The following is a 15,868-nucleotide window of genomic DNA, read 5'->3' as shown; positions in this document are numbered from 1 at the left end:
GCGGTTTTCAGTTTGCTCCACCTCTTTCCTTGGGAAAACCCACTCTTTATCACTGAATCAGAACAAACACCCATCCATGGAAAACCCAGCTGACATTCAGTGACAAGGAGCAGCTTTTCCTGGGGGGAAGCAGCAGGGGCGTCGCAAGGGGGGGCGGGGGGGGGCGGGCCGCCCTTAGTTCCAGGGGAGGAGGGGTGACACTTTGGCCAGCCCCTCCCACCCCGCCCCGACGGGCGGACCCAAACGGGGGCATGTCGCCTTTTCCCCCTTCCAGCGGCTATTTTTCGGCGGGGGGGCCAGCGAGGAGGGGGTGTCACGCTGGCATGACACCCCCTCCCCGCTGGTCACCACCCCCCGCCGAAAAAACCGCTGGGAGGGGGGAAAGGAAGCAGAACAGGGCGCATTCAAGCCCTGCTCTGCTTGTTTTTCCCCTTTCCGCCGCTTTTTTTCGGGGGGGTCAGACCCGCGAGGGGGGGTGTCAAACTTGTCACCCCCTCCCCGCTGGTCACCACCCCCCGCCGAAAAAAGCCTCGGGAAGGGGGAAATCCCCCTTTCTGCATCCACGTGCGTCGTGACGTCATGATGACGTCACGACGCACTCGTGCCCCTCCCCCAGGGGGGTGCCTCTGCGCTGCCGCCACCTCCAGCAGCGCAGAGGCTAGCTACGCCACTGGGAAGCAGTGAGACAAGCGGAAGTGTGGACGAGCCCAGGGTCCTGGAGTCCAAGGGGCAAAGTGGCTGTGGTGCCATGTGCCCCACTGCATACAGAGGGTGCTGGTGGTCCATAAAGTGAATATCAGGGGAGGGGGTCCAGACTGGGACCCTGGCATTAGGAAGGGGCTTTTGCAGAAAGATAGGCAGTAGGAATGCAGTCTTGTGGTGATGCGGGGGGGGGTAAGGAGACACCTTCTGTGCTGCACAGATATAGGAAAACTTGCATAGATCCAGAGAGAGGCTGCCCTGAGAGAGGGAATCTGAGGTTGCTGCAGAAAGAGAAAGAGGCACTGCAATGGTGCAGCTCAAATAGCCTCTAGGGATCAGGCCTTGGGTGGCGCAAGGTGTGACTGGAGGTGGGTGCAGAGAGGTTCTGGGCTTTGAAGCCTGGACCCTGGGCTCCAGCTGTAGGTTAGATGCATAAAGCATTGCGCATGAGCAAGAGGGTGTGCGCTGGTGTGGCTTAGTGGGCCCTGGGAGCCAGGAGCAGCAGCCAACCCTGTGGTCAAGAGTCCTGCACACAGGGGTTCAGAGGTGTGTGCTCTCATTCCCTCCCCCCTTCCCCATCCCAGTTCAATCTGCGTGCTTCCACATGCTATCAGCCTGAGTTGGCTGGCCAGTTGGCGCCTATGCTGACCGTTGTCCTCCGACCTCGTCCTGACCTCTCCCCTCTTCCTCCTTTTTCTCCTCCACTGCCTGTCTCCACTGTTTCTCTGTCTTTCTCTCTCTCTCTCATTTGACCTGAGCCGTCCGTCCGAGAGCTTTTGCCCTGCTGACGAATGCATGCTGTGCCTGGCCAGACCTGGCAGCCGTGCCAGGCTGAATGTTGCCACTTTGCCCTTTGCTGCTTCCTCCTCCCTTCCTGGCTTCCCTTCCTTACCCAACGGCTGCTAGCGGAGCCTGGTGAAATGGGAAGGGCTTCCCTTCAGCCTGCTGATCCCGAAGCCCGCCTGGGCAGCTTGACTCTCCCAAAGGACAACCCCCACCCCACCCCTGCACGGCTGAGCAGGCCAAGTCCAGCCGCAGCAACTGTGGAAAAGCTGCATGGAGCACACCTGTGGGAGGTCTTTGTTCCCCTTGTGCCTCTGCCACCGGGTGAAACAATTTTACCCTTTCCATTGCTGTTTATCCATTACACAGCACTAGCAATAAGCTACATGGTGCTTTATAGAGCTTTGCCAGTAAATAGGTCTTGGCCCCCAAGGAACTTGCAGCCTAAATGTCAAACAGGGTGGGAGATCAGTTTGGCAAGGAGTGAACATGAGCAGATTAAAGTTACAAGTGTTGCTTACAGTTTGGTGTAGGGCTCTTCAGAATCCGAAAACTCACCTTTCCTATAAAGTCTCAGAGTAGCCCCTTTAATCCTCATGCTGAACTGTAGCCAGGTGTAAATAAGTGGAGCTGCAAATGTTCTCCTACATCCCTGGTTCTCCTTGACTCCTCCCTTCCCTGCTGAGATACACTGGGGTGTGTCCCACACTTTCCCCAGGCTTCTTGCCAGCTGCTGTGGCCCAGATGCCCACTGCGGGTGCCTCTTTCCCTCTTGCAAAATTGCAGCAGGTCCTGGCTCGGTCCTTGGCTGCCTGAAACCTGGTGGGTGCATCTGGGAGCAGCAGGTGCCCAAGGGCTCCCCAAGGTCAAGAGCAGCTGTAGGGAGCAAGTGGGAAGTATGGGTGCATTGATGTACACACTTTGTACTAGTATATGCATTTCTTGCACATTCCTTGGTTGGAGAACTGCCTTGGTAAAACCAGAGAGGTGCCCATTTCAGAGAATGCTTCTGTCTCCATTCAATGTTTTGGAAATGGAATTTCTCCTCATCCTTAGTGGGGAATAAGCACAATTTGTGCATTGTGTGATTTTGGAGCAAACCTTCCCATTTTGCGCCAGCGAACCCATGCGTGCTTAGAACATTGCCCTGCAGATACACCAGCTTCCAAAGGAGAGGGGGGGGCAACATAATGCGGTGCATGATGTCACACGTATGACATCAGGACGTCAGAGGAGCCAGGGGCGGAGCCAAGTGCGGCAACCAGGGGTTGCTTCCTCGCTCCTTCCCCTCCACTGCAGCAGAAGGAAGAAGACGAGGAGTTGGCCACCGTCCACAGCCTCCTCTGCCACTTTTGAACATAGGGGAAACCCCTCCCAAAAAACAGTGGGGAACCCAAAAGGACTTGGCCCCTGGGAGATGGTGCCCTTTCCACAGACCAAGCTGTCCATGTAGTTCTGTACTTCTGAGGTGGTCCAAGAGCTCTTTCTTCCCTTCAACCCTTTAAATGCTTTGAGCTGGAGAAGGGAGCATGTCGGTGCCCCTCTGGGTGCAAATGAGCCAGCAGAAGGCCAGCACAGTTGTATTTATTTACTCCATAAAATGGATGTACCACTGGGTTTTAAGAAAACAAAACTTAAAGCAGTTTTTTAAAAAAGTGATTCAATTTTAAATAGAAACAGTTTAAAACAGGTATCATTTGAAATTATTCAAAATCATTCAAATCATTCAAAAGATGATTAAAATCAACAGTAGCTAAAAATGCAGCTTCTACAGGTCTGGACAGGGTTGCATAAGAAAAACGTTTTTAGCAGGCGCCGAAAATAATATGGCAAAAGTGTCTGGCTGATGTCAATAGGCAGGGAGTTCCAAAGTTTGGATGCTGCCATATTAAAATAAAGTATAGATTTCTTATGAATGCCGAATAGGCATTGAGTGATTGCTTTTGATGCCTGAACAGGAAAATTCAAATCATAGAATTGCAGAGTTGGAAGGGACCACATGGGTCATCTAGTCTAACCCCCTGCAATGCAGGAATCTTTTGCCCAATGTAGAGCTCAAACCCAAGACCCCAAGTTTAAGACTGAGCCATCCATGACACCCACCTCCAGGCACACATATTTAAGGCACATGGGGAATTACTTACTGGGAATTTCCCTGTCACATGCCCCATAGGAGCTGTGCCAAAGCACTGTGAGATGTTCCCCACAGATCCATTTGCCTCCCCCTCTGCCACCTTTTGCAGCGCTGAGTGACAGCAGGACCCCAAAAGTCATGGGGCAAAGAGGACTCTAGTCAACAAAAGCATAGAAGACGCCCATGTGGTGTGCTTCAGCTACTTCAGCACACCTTAATTAAGGAGTGAGTCTTTAAAATGCCCCGAAACTCTTCATTGGCTTTGGACTTTGGGCTACTGTGGAGCATGTGAGCCAAAGCACCCTGTTTTCAGAGCTGACCATTTTGCGCTTGGGGACCTGATCCCAGAAGCCTCTCCTCTCTGTGCAGAGCCATGGGTAACCTGGCTTAGCAGCACTCGTCACCTCTGAGTCCTTGTTCTTTCCGAGTGCAAAGTGTGGGTTGGAGCAAGGCTCTGCCCTTTGGCTTAGCCTTGAGCCTTCTTGGGAACATGTGGGAGAATCGCTGTCTTCCACACCAGGCTCCTCTTCATCCTGGAGAGAAGTGACTAGTGGGGTGCCACAGGGTTCTGTCTTGGGCCCAGTCTTATTCAACATCTTTATCAATGACTTGGATGATGGGCTTGAAGGCATCCTGATCAAGTTTGCAGATGACACCAAATTGGGAGGGGTGGCTAATACCCCAGAGGACAGGATCACACTTCAAAATGACCTTAACAGATTAGAGAACTGGGCCAAAGCAAACAAGATGAATTTTAACAGGGAAAAATGTAAAGTACTACACTTGGGCAAAAAAAAAATGAAAGGCACAAATACAGGATGGGTGACACCTGGCTTGAGAGCAGTACATGTGAAAAGGATCTAGGAGTCTTGGTAGACCATAAACTTGACATGAGTCAACAGTGTGATGCAGCGGCTAAAAAAGCCAATGCAATTCTGGGCTGCATCAATAGGAGTATAGCATCTAGATCAAGGGAAGTAATAATACCACTGTATTCCGCTCTGGTCAAACCTCACCTGGAATACTGTGTCCAGTTCTGGGCACCACAGTTCAAGAAGGATACTGACAAGCTGGAACGTGTCCAGAGGAGGGCAACCAAAATGGTCAAAGGCCTGGAAACGATGCCTTATGAGGAACGGCTTAGGGAGCTGGGTATGTTTAGCCTGGAGAAGAGAAGGTTAAGGGGTGATATGATAGCCATGTTCAAATATATAAAAGGATGTCATATAGAGGAGGGTGAAAGGTTGTTTTCTGCTGCTCCAGAGAAGCGGACACGGGGCAATGGATTCAAACTACAAGAAAGAAGATTCCACCTAAACATTAGGAAGAACTTCCTGACAGAAAGAGCTGTTCGACAGTGGAATTTGCTGCCAAGGAGTGTGGTGGAGTCTCCTTCTTTGGAGGTCTTTAAGCAGAGGCTTGACAGCCATCTGTCAGGAATGCTTTGATGGTGTTTCCTGCTTGGCAGGGGGTTGGACTGGATGGCCTTTGTGGTCTCTTCCAACTCTGTGATTCTATGATTCCCAGAGAGAGAGAGGCATTGCAGGTGAAGCTGCTTTGAACCAACAGCAAAGGAGTAAGAGTATAATGATAGTACCTAAGATCTTCAGGGAACGCTTTTGAGTTGCTTAGATTCTTCACAGCCTCTCCCCAATCCCTGAAGTGCAAGACTGGTTGCAGCTACGCAGTGTTGAGAGAAGTTCCTTTTGCATATGGTCAGAGGCATATTTTCTCTACCTTTGAGCCCCAGTCTCAAAAACATGGTTCCCTCTCAGGCTTAAATGACAGTCTTTTTAAAGAGAAATGAAAGTGAAGTTTGAGAGAGACTCTGCTTCCCACAGCATTTACACACATTTTATTTTGCCTGGCTGCTGCCTCTGATCAAACAGGTATTTAAACAATACCCAAATACTCACGTGGAGCTAAGTTAAAGTCAATTAGTGGTATATTTGTTCCATAGGGCTTGACTGTTAAACTGTTGCACTCTGAGGGGAAGAAGACCCTACTAATAATTACTCTCAACTCCTTTAGCAAACTACAGCTCCCAGAATTATGGCTGTTTAATGTGGTTGGTATCATAGTGCTTTCATAGAATCATAGAATCGTAGAGTTGGAAGGGACCCTGGAGGTCATCTAGTTCAACCCCCTGCAATGCAGGGATCTCAGCTGAAGCAGCCATGTCAGATGGTCATCCAGCCTCTGCTTAAAAACCTCCAAGGAAGGAGAGTCCGCAACCTCCCGAGGGAGACCGTTCCACTGTTGAACGGCTCTTACTGTCAGAAAGTTCTTCCTGGAGTTTAGTCAGGATCTCCTTTCTTCTAACTTGAAGCCATAGGTTTGAGTCCTACCCTCCAGAGCAGGAGAAAACAAGCTTTCAATGTATGGTGTGAATGTGGCCCTAGTTGCACAACAGATTGTGTACTTTGTGGCACAGCAGGCTTCTGCTAGTACAACTGTTGTCTTGAGTTCCTGTGTTGTGCAGTATTAAAACTGACTCTTCCACTTGTAAGAGACCTTGTGCTGGTGGACAGAGGTCATTGGATAGAACCCTCAGGAGTGGGATAAATATGTTCTCCTCTTTCAAATCACCTCCAACTCCCCCAAAGGGCAATTGTCAGTCTTCAGCTGTCTCTTCATACCCAAGGCCAAGATGGCGCTCTCTCTCGTTCCATGTAGCCAAGCTTATTAAATTGACCACTGAATCTTGCCACAACACTGGGGTTTGGACAGCAGCTTTCTCTGCATTTGAGGGGAGGAAGTTAGCATAGGGCTAGGGTTGCCGTACTTCAAACAGTGAAAAGGTTTTAGTTTCTTTTTTCTTTGAAGATTGGCAAAAATGGCACTGCCGCCGTGGTCTGCCATGTGCCTGGATTTCCAGGACATTTTACTGCTCTCTCACACATTCCATTCTCCGCTCCCTCACTTGGTTTAATGGTAGGGCCGGCCCTGATTTCATCTGTCTTATAGGGTGAGGCCAGTTCTTTGAAGCTGTGGGTTCTTGGAAAGGACTGAGGGCCTCCCTTCACTTTCTGTGAACAGGAGAGAATCAAAAACCAAATGAAAGAAAACAGCTTTCAGTGAAACAAAGCATACACAGATAATCCCAAAGTCTTTAATATTAAAATGAATTTTTTTAGTAGACCAGCACATTTCAAGTCAAAAAGCAGCTCAAAAATTGAACGAAAGATTGTTTTCTATTTCATTGTTGCCTCTCATATATAAAGGCAATCAATATGTTTGATATATATAAAATAGGAGGGCATGTTGAGGTGCTACATTCTGGACTCTTTGTGTTACTATTAAAGACTTGAAGGGAGTTTTCGTACATAAGGCATCAAGGTTTGATGTTTTATTGTGTTTTTAATATCCCGCTGGAAGCCGCCCAGAGTGGCTGGGAAAGCCTGGCCAGATGGGCGGGGTATAAGTAATAAATTATTATTATATTATTATTACAAGGTGTTTTGTCTTGTTTTGTTTCTAAGTTCTGCTGAAATAGAATTTATAATGCAATTGGAAAAGACCTCCATTGCACAAAAAGGCTTGTTTGAGTTACAAGTCCCTCTCCTGATCTTCATTTTCGATACCGATGACTAATCAGTCATTTGCACAAACTGAGCGAAGGAGAGAGAGAGGCATCAATGCAACCTGAGCCTTATGTACGGTGCTCGGCTTGGTGATATTTGTTTCCTGATCAGGTTTTCTTTTTCACACTCCCCACTGCCCCATTTCTGCTCTCCTTTACTCCTGACAAGGGACCCTACATTATTCTCTGGGAAACTAGTGCTAGGGGGACACCCCAGGAGGCAGCTGAGGGCAAGGGGCTCCAAGGCCCACCAGAAACATGGCACAGAGCAGGGCGGGGCAGGGAACCTTTGGCCTGCCCAGTGATGCTGGACTCCAACTCCCATCAGTCCCAGCCAACATCATGGCCAGAAGTCCAGGACGATGGGAGCTGTAGCTCAGCAACATCTGGGAGGCCACAGGTTAGCTGCCCTGGCGTCGGTAAAGACACGGGGCCTTCGCTTCCTGTTTCCATTTGAAATCTGCCATTTGGGTGGCAGCCCAACAGTGCCGCCATTCATCTTTGGGGGCGCTCTCTCCACCTGCCCACCCCCAATGGTTTAGCTGGCTTTGCTCACCGCCCCAATGGCTGCGTTCTCTTGGACCGACGCGTGTTGGGATGGAGACCTTTTGGCGCACAAAGTGTGCACACACACACACCCTGCGTGCCCCGGCGGCCAGAGGGCCAGGGGGGCGTGTGCTGCTCTGCGCCCTGCAGCACCTTAGCCTGTCGCCCTCTGTCTGCCCATGCAGGTTATGCTTCGCTGCAGGACGAGCTGCTCTCCCCCGCCTCCCTGCATTACGCGCTGCCTTCCCCGCTGCGTGCTGACCAGTACTGGAGCGAGGTGGCCGTCATGGATGCCGTCCCCATGGCCGCCAGCGAGCAGGACGCCCTCATGGAGATGTCCGACATGCAGGTGTGGTCCTCGGGGCTGACGCCCTCGCTGGTGACTGCCGAAGACTCCTCGCTGGAGTGCAGCAAGGCCGAGGACTCGGACGCCACGAGCGAAGGCCGGTTCCCGGGGCAGCTCCTGGAGGACGCGCATGGCCCCGACCCGCTGGGCTCCATGGACCTGGTGGAGGACGACACAGTGGACTCAGACGCCATGAATGGCCTGATGGACATGCTAGAGCAGGAGGAAGGTCAGAGGTCAGAGGGGAGGAGGCCAGACGGCGAGCGCCAGGGGGGCCTCTGGGCGGGAAGCCGGGTTCCCACACTAAAGTCTCTCTTGTTTCAGGCCAGCAGAGGGTGCAGGCCCGCATCACACAGTCACCTACCGTCAGTCGGGTCATCGACAAGGGCAAAGAGAGGTAATGTGTTCCCCACTTGCAGGGATGCCAGCCGTGGGGAATGTCCCGTGTGAGTCTCTGGAGGCAGCAGGAGGATGGATGGCAGCCAACAGATTGAGGTTGACCATTTCTGGGGGACAGGGGGCAGGCTGGTGTGGGGGACTCCCTGGTCCTGAATGGGGTAACTGTGCTCCTGCAGGACCAGGTGCACAGCCTGGGGGTCATTTTGTACTCACAGCTGTCCATGGAGGCACAGGTCAATTCTGTGACCAGGGCAGCTGTCTGCCAGTTCTTATCTGGTACGCAGGCTGAGAACCTACTGCCTCCGCACTGTCTCACCAGAGTGGTGCATGCTCTGGTTATCTCCCGCTTGGCTACTGCAATGTGCTCTACGTGGGGCTACCTTTGAAGGCGACTCGGAAACTACAACTAATCCAGAATGTGGCAGCTAAACTGGTGACGGGGTGTGTGTGTGTGCGTGGCTTCTGTGGCCTTATAACACCGGTCCTAGAGGATCTTCACTGGCTCCCAGTACATTTCTGAGCACAATTCAAAGTGTTGGTGCTGACCTTCTTAGCCCTAAACAGCCTCAGACCAGTATACCTGAAGGAGCATCTCCACCCCCATCACTCAGCCCAGTCACTGAAGCCACTCCAAGGGCCTTCTGGCAGTTCTCTCATTGCGAGAAATGAAGTTACAGAGAACCAGGCAGAGGGCCTTCTTGGTAGTGCTGCCCACCCTGTAGAACAGCCTACCTTCAGATGCCATGGAAATAAACAACTATTTGACTTTTAGAAGACATCTGAAAGCAGCCCTGTATTGTGAATTTTTTAATGGTTGATGTTTAATTATGCTTTTTTATGTGTTGGAAGCTGCCCAGAGTGTCTGGGGCAACCCAGTCACATGGGTGAGATACAAATAATAAATGTATTGTTTTATTATATTATTAATAATAATAATATTTCTTATTTGTACCCCGCCCATCTGGCTGGATTTCCCCAGCCACTGGGCGGCTTCCAACAAAAATCAAATACATTAAAATATCACACATTAAAAGCTTCCCTAAACAGGACTGCCTTCAGATGTCCTCTAAATGTCTGGTAGTTGTTTATCTCTTTGACACCTGGTGGGAGGGCGTTCCACAGGGCGGGCGCCACTACCGAGAAGGCCCTCTGCCTGTTTCCCTGTAGCTTTGCTTCTCGCAGTGAGGGAACCGCCAGAAGGCCCTCGGCGCTGGATCTCAGTGTCCGGGCTGAACGATGGGGGTGGAGACACTCCTTCAGATGTACAGGACCGAGGCCGTTTAGGGCTTTAAAGGTCAGCACCAACACTTTGAATTGTGCTCGGAAACTTACTGGGAGCCAATGCAGATCTCTCAGGCCCGGCGTTATATTATTGTCTCTAGCTCCGTGTTGCATGCCTTGCATGTAGGTGACCCTAGGTTCAATTCCCTGTATCTCCCCTCAAAACACGCCTCGCCTAACACAGACAGGAAAGGCTTGGAGATCTGCTGCCAGTCAGAGTAGACCAGAGGCTGTTAGACCCACCACTGGATTTTTGAACTTTACTCTGGGTGCCAACCTATCTGGTCACTCCTCTCCTAATGGGAACCCATTGGGTACCAGCTGAAATTTCTGGGCTGGTTTGAAAGGCCCCCTGCATAGAGAGCATGACAGCAGTCACTCCAAGCAAGGGGTTACTGTTACTAGGATATGAGAGACAGGAGTCACCCCTGTGTTCTGCAGATTATTTGTCTTTGCTGGGTGCGTGCATTGGGGGGGGCTCAGGAATGGGGTCCATTCTGCAGTTAAATGTGGCCTGTGGTGCTGGGCATCTCTGTCAGAGTAGACAGTACTGCAGTACAAAATGGTACAAAACTATTCTAAATATTTGGCACCAGTTTGAAGTGAATCGCACAATGTTTGATTTTTAGGTGTTAACTATGAACCCTGGTTGGGAGTATCAGTTACTCAGTTTGGGTGGACAGTACAAAATGTGGGGTTCACAGTGCAGTTTAGGGAGGATCCCAAACTATGGGGCTCATAGTTAATGAAGCTGCCTTGACTCTGAATGCAGCCCTGTGTTCCGCCTCCCTTTGCTTGCCTGCTGCATTTCCACGTGAGCCTGTCCTTCTGTCCTTGCTCCTTAGGCTGGGCAACTGGGCTGTGGAGAGCACCTTCATCTCCAGTCTGTCAGACCTGCCCAAGGGGGTGTCCTTGAGCCCCCCAGCGCTGCGGCAGTCGGTGCCCTACAGAGTGCGGGGCCGGGAGAGGGAGAGGCCGGAGCACACGCGGATGGACTCGTCGGAGGAGAGGGAGTGGGGGCTCCACCCTGGGAGGCGGCAGGGCCTGGCTAAGTGGCTGGAGGAAGCTGACAGTAGCATATTTGGACAAACACAGGTAGGAGAGCGCAACATCCATCCAGACAAAGCAACCCCTGATCAGTCCGTAGAGGCAAAAGAGTAAACCAAGTCAAGGCAGGAGATAAGCATCGTGGGTGGGATTCACCAAAGGAGCCTAAGGACTTCCACTTGCACAACAGAAAATTGGCTGGGGGAGGGGAGGGGAGAACCCTCAGAACAACATGTGGAACAAACATCACAGCATGAGATTAAATTTCACCTAATGTATATCTGTAGCACAGATATGAAAATATTTTAAAGCTTTACAAACAAAACAGGGCTATGGCTGAGAGAATATACAATAATTAAACAATCGTAAGTGACTTCACACTGCTGAAATGCAGCCACTCTAGGGGATATTGCATCAATGTATTATGAAATATCTATCTGTGCTGACGGAATGCATCGTTCAAATGCTAGCGGCACTGGAGCCATGAAATGCAAAGATACAACAGCCCCAAACCTTGATATCCTGAAGGTGAAGGCTGACTTACCGGGCATTTGTTCTTTTGCATCTTTCACAGTCCCCATCCCCACATACGAGCCCAAGCATAGGGACCTAGAGCAAGGTGGGAACAGAACGGGAAATAAGGAACTTGCCTTCTGCAGAGTCAGACCATGGATTCCCTAGCTCAGCATCGTCTTCTCTGAGAGGCAGCAGCTCTCAGAGGGTTGCAAGCAGGGAGTCTCTCCCAGCTCTACCTGGAGATGGTGGGGTGGAACCTGGGATTTCTGTGTGCAACAGATGTTCTGCTGTGGAACTGCAGGAGATGTAGCCCTTTGCCTCTGTCTTCCCTTCCCTCCACACGTGGGCAGGGAAGGGTTTTAGGGAGGAGGATTTGCAGATCCGAGGACTCAATGGAGATGGACAGAAATAAGTGGGGGGTTTTATTTTAAAAAATAAAATTTGACACAACACTAAATCATTTTTTAAATGAATGTTGATAACATGGCACCTGATGCACCCATCAGGTGTTTCAGGCAGTGAGAGATTCACCTGACCGGTATATTATTTCACTGCACCCATTAAAACCATGCTGTCTCTTCGGGTGGGGAGGGGGGGAAACACAGAGTAACACTGCAGTCTCTATTTGTAGTAAAGGTAAAGGGACTCCTGGGTCCAGTCACAGACGACTCTGGCCAAGGGAGCTGGCATACAGCTTCCAGGTCATGTGGCCAGCATGACTAAGCCACTTCTGGCGAACCAGAGCAGCGCACAGAAACGTCATTTACCTTCCTGCCAGAGCGGTACCTATTTATCTACTTGCACTTGACGTGCTTTCAAACTGCTAGGTTGGCAGGAGCAGGGACCGAGCAACGGGAGCTCACCCCGTCGTGGGGATTCGAACCGCCAACCTTCCGATCGGCAAGCCCAAGAGGCTCTGTGGTTTAACCCACAGTGCCACCCGCGTCCCACCTATTTGTCCCACCTATTTGTAGTAGGGATGCCAAAAACCAGGCCTCCTTTGTTGGGTTGTTGTAAGAACTGCTCCAGCAAAATAGCTCAGTTCAAGCATCCAACATGCTTCAGCTCAGTATTTCTTACCCAGTGAAGCAGATGCATACCATTGCAGGCCCCTGCCTGGGTAGGTGGGTGGGGGACCAAGGCTGCAGAAATCTTCTGCCAAGATTTAGCTGTTGGGACTCAGAGAGATCTATTTCAGGGGGCTTCAGCATCACTTGAGTTGCCTGCCGACACTCTGCTGGGATGTTTGGCTTCCAATTTGTTTCACTTGTTGCTTCTTATTTGATATGGTAGTGGTAGTTACTAGCTTTTGCCAGCTGCCTTGGGGGAGATGCCTTTGGCTAAAAAAAGGTGTGGGGGTGGCATGTCAGCTAAATGAGAAGGTTGCTCTGCTGACACTTGCACTCCTGTGCAGAAGAAGCTCACTTGGCCCCCGCCTCTTGCTAGGGGGGAGGGGGCTGTCCCAGCAGCCATGTTCAGCCTCTCTGCTCTAATTATATCCTGGCCAGCCAGACTCTTTGCTTGCTTCCTAATTGGGTAGTGCCTGGTTCTCACCCAGAGCCAGGTATGGAGGGGCCAGAAATAGAACTGCCCAGGATGCCAGAATATGGGGGGGGGGGCCTGCCGTGCAAGACATAGGTGCACAGCCCTCTCCTAGGTGCTCCTTGGCTCTTTGTGCCCAGGGGCACCAGGAGACACCAGGCTGGGTTGCAGGCTGGGGCAGGCCTCGTGCCACCTCCTTGCCCTGCCTGGCCTTTGGCAGAGCACTGGGTGACGTTGACAAGCCCCCCCCCCCCCGCTGCTGTATCTTTGCGGCCGAAGGAGGGGGCAGGGAGGGTTGGCCAGAGCCTCCAAACAGCTGGTCAGGCGGAGGCTAAAATTACAGCAGCCTTTCCTACCCAGCCCGGCCCCTACCCGCTTCCCAGTCGTGAGCCAGAGGCTGCTCCTGCCAGTAGCCTGGGCAGTGCCCTCATGCCATGAGGGAAGGCCGGCGTTAGGCTCTGGGCTGGCTGGGGTGGGGTGGGGTGGGAGGTGGCAGCCAGCTGGGCACCATGTGGGGCTTCCTGACCCAGCTGCTCATCAGCCTGGTGCTGCTTGGCTTCTTCCTGGTCAGCTGCCAGAACCTGCTGCATATTGCCCAGGGCTCCTTCCGCTTTATGCTCAAGCACATCCACCAGGAGCTGGACAAGGAGCTTGGCGAGAGCGAGGGGCTGAGTGATGACGAGGAGCCCGTCTCCACACGGGTGGTGCGCCGGCGAGTCATTGTCCAGGTAGCTGGCCAGAGGAGGCTTCCCCAAGATTGGCCGGCCCAGTGCCCCCCCCCGCCCCCCCGGATGCCACTCAAGGACGCCGTGCCGAGCTTCACGCACTGGTAGTGTGGCAGAAGGGCACCAGGGACCAGGGCAGGGCATGGGGAGAGAGGAAGAGCGCTGGCTTTGCCCCAAGAGCTGACTTCCTTTGAACCCCCCGTGGGGCTTTGAGAGGACGTCCGCTGCTCTGTGCCAGTTCTGGGAGGGTGAAGGACTTTGTGGTCCCATAGCAAACTTCTCACTCTCCTTTCTGCTTTCCCAACCCTCCAGGGGAATGAAGCGCTGGATATTCCAGGGGAACAAGTGACCGAGGAGCAATTTACAGATGAGCAAGGCAACATTGTCACAAAGAAGGTGAGTAGCCTGCCAGGGGAGAAGGAAGGCAGAGCAGGAGGCGGCGGCAGCAGCAGCTGGGCCAAACGCTAGAATCATTCCTGCTGGGCTCCTGCGCCTCCAGGCTCTTTTCCTTAGTGCAAGAGTTTTGCTCCTCATCTTGCCTGCTTGCGTTCGGTGTCACACACTTGCACTTTATCCCAGAGTGTGCTGGCAGAAACCCTGGCAGGTAGGCGTAGTTGTTTGATGGGGTCTCGCTAGCGGAAGTTGAAGCAATTCCTGGCAGGACTAACCAGCCCAAGAGAGTTTGTGTTGGGGTTTTCTTTTGGGGGGGGGGGCTTCTAGTATGCTCATGCAGGGGTGGGGGAGGGAGCCTTGGTTTGCTCTGTAGGATGCAGCTTGGCTGGCTTGCTTACCAAGGTAGCTCTTGGTCCGAATTTTGAGGGTAAATTGGGGTGGATGTGGAAGTAAAGTTGGGTGGTGGAATTAGCCTGCGGGGGAATTCCTGATCGTGATACTCCACCTGATGATGATGATGATGATGATTGCAAAAGATCTTGTGTGTGTAAGAGAGAGAAGCTCTGGTCATCCAAAGGAATGTATGTTGGAGTACTGAGATGAGATACGATTAGAACTGTGCTCTGACCTTGCCAGCCTGACTCGGCATCAGGCATGCTGGCCTTCGCTCCCTGCAAACCTTGTTGTGGGAGTTTCATGCAGAATGAAGAGGGAGGTGAAGGAGCTGCCACAGCACTGGTGGGGGGGGGGGAGAATGAGCTTTCTGCAAGGTCCTAAAAATAGCAGTTGGTCTAAATCGAGCGCAGGGCCAACACCAGGTGCTGGGAATCCCAAAGGGTGTAGGGCCTCTTTTGCTGAATTCCTCGCTCCCTTGTCTTGTGGCGAGGGGGCATCCGGACTCAGGTGGCCAGATGCAGAAGAGGGGAAGGCCTCCTGCACCTTTGGGTGGGGTTGTGCAGAGGAAGGAATGTCAGCCTGTGTTGCATGTCATGCTAGATACATACGCCTCCTGAGACTGACATTCCATCCTCCAGGCAATTGTCCTCTTTTGCCACCTAGGGAGAGGGGAGATCGCATTGCGCAGCTCTTAGCAATGGTGGTTATTATTAATGGTGGTTGGCGACTGTTAACGACTGCAGTTGGTCTTACAGGAAAAGGCAAGGGGTGAGATGGCTAAAGATAGCTTTGTCAGGTATAATGAGATAAGTATTCAATGTCTTTGTTCAGACCAGGTCTCTCCGTGGTTTTAAGTTTGGTAATTAGTTGCAATTCAGCAACTTCTCTTTCCAGTCTATTTTTGAAATTCCTTTGTAGTAAGACAGCTACTTTGAGATCTTGTATAAAATGTCCTGGGAGATTGAAGTGTTCTCCTACTGGTTTCTCGTGATTCCTGATATTCTTTGGAAGTCTTTAAGCGGAGGCTTGATAGCCATCTGTCAGGAATGCTTTGATGGTGTTTCAGGGGCGTCGCTGGGGAGGGGCGGTACGCTCCGAGTGACAGGGGAGGGTGGGGGTGACAAGCGGCGGCCCCTCCCGCCACTCCCACGCGCCGCCGCTCCCTCCGTCACCCCGGGAGCAGCGGCGCAGCACGGACGGGGTGCTCGCTCGGCCGAGCGAGCACCCTGTCCGTGCAGCGCTGCTCCTCCCGGGGTGACCGGTGGTGCGTGGGGAGTGGCAGGAGGGGCCACCGCTTGTCACCCCCACGCACCGCCGCTTGCTCCGTCGCCGTGGGAGTAGCAGCGCACAGTGTGTGCGGTGCTGCTGCTCCCGGGGCGACGGAACGAATGGCGGCACGTGGGGTGACAAGAGTCACAGCCCAGCTAGCGCCGAAAGAGAAAGCGGGCGGGGAAGCGAAGCCAGCGCTTGAACGC

The 15,868-nt window shown here is 52.2% G+C and overlaps 1 protein-coding gene across 1 annotated transcript in view; it reads left to right on the top strand.

Moving 5' to 3' along the window:
- The window catches only part of ANK1 (ankyrin 1), a 177,323-nt gene that overhangs the window by 148,517 nt on the left and 12,938 nt on the right, over positions 1-15,868 (top strand). The window contains 4 exon segments of the mRNA XM_033158987.1: positions 7,934-8,362; positions 8,365-8,491; positions 10,620-10,869; positions 13,917-14,000. Coding sequence (XP_033014878.1) covers positions 7,934-8,362; positions 8,365-8,491; positions 10,620-10,869; positions 13,917-14,000 — 890 coding nt within the window.

This window comes from Lacerta agilis, chromosome 8 (assembly GCF_009819535.1).
Source record: "Lacerta agilis isolate rLacAgi1 chromosome 8, rLacAgi1.pri, whole genome shotgun sequence".
NCBI lineage: Eukaryota > Metazoa > Chordata > Lepidosauria > Squamata > Lacertidae > Lacerta > Lacerta agilis.
Note: the sequence above shows the minus strand (reverse complement) of the source record. Positions and strands in the feature narration are given on the sequence as shown.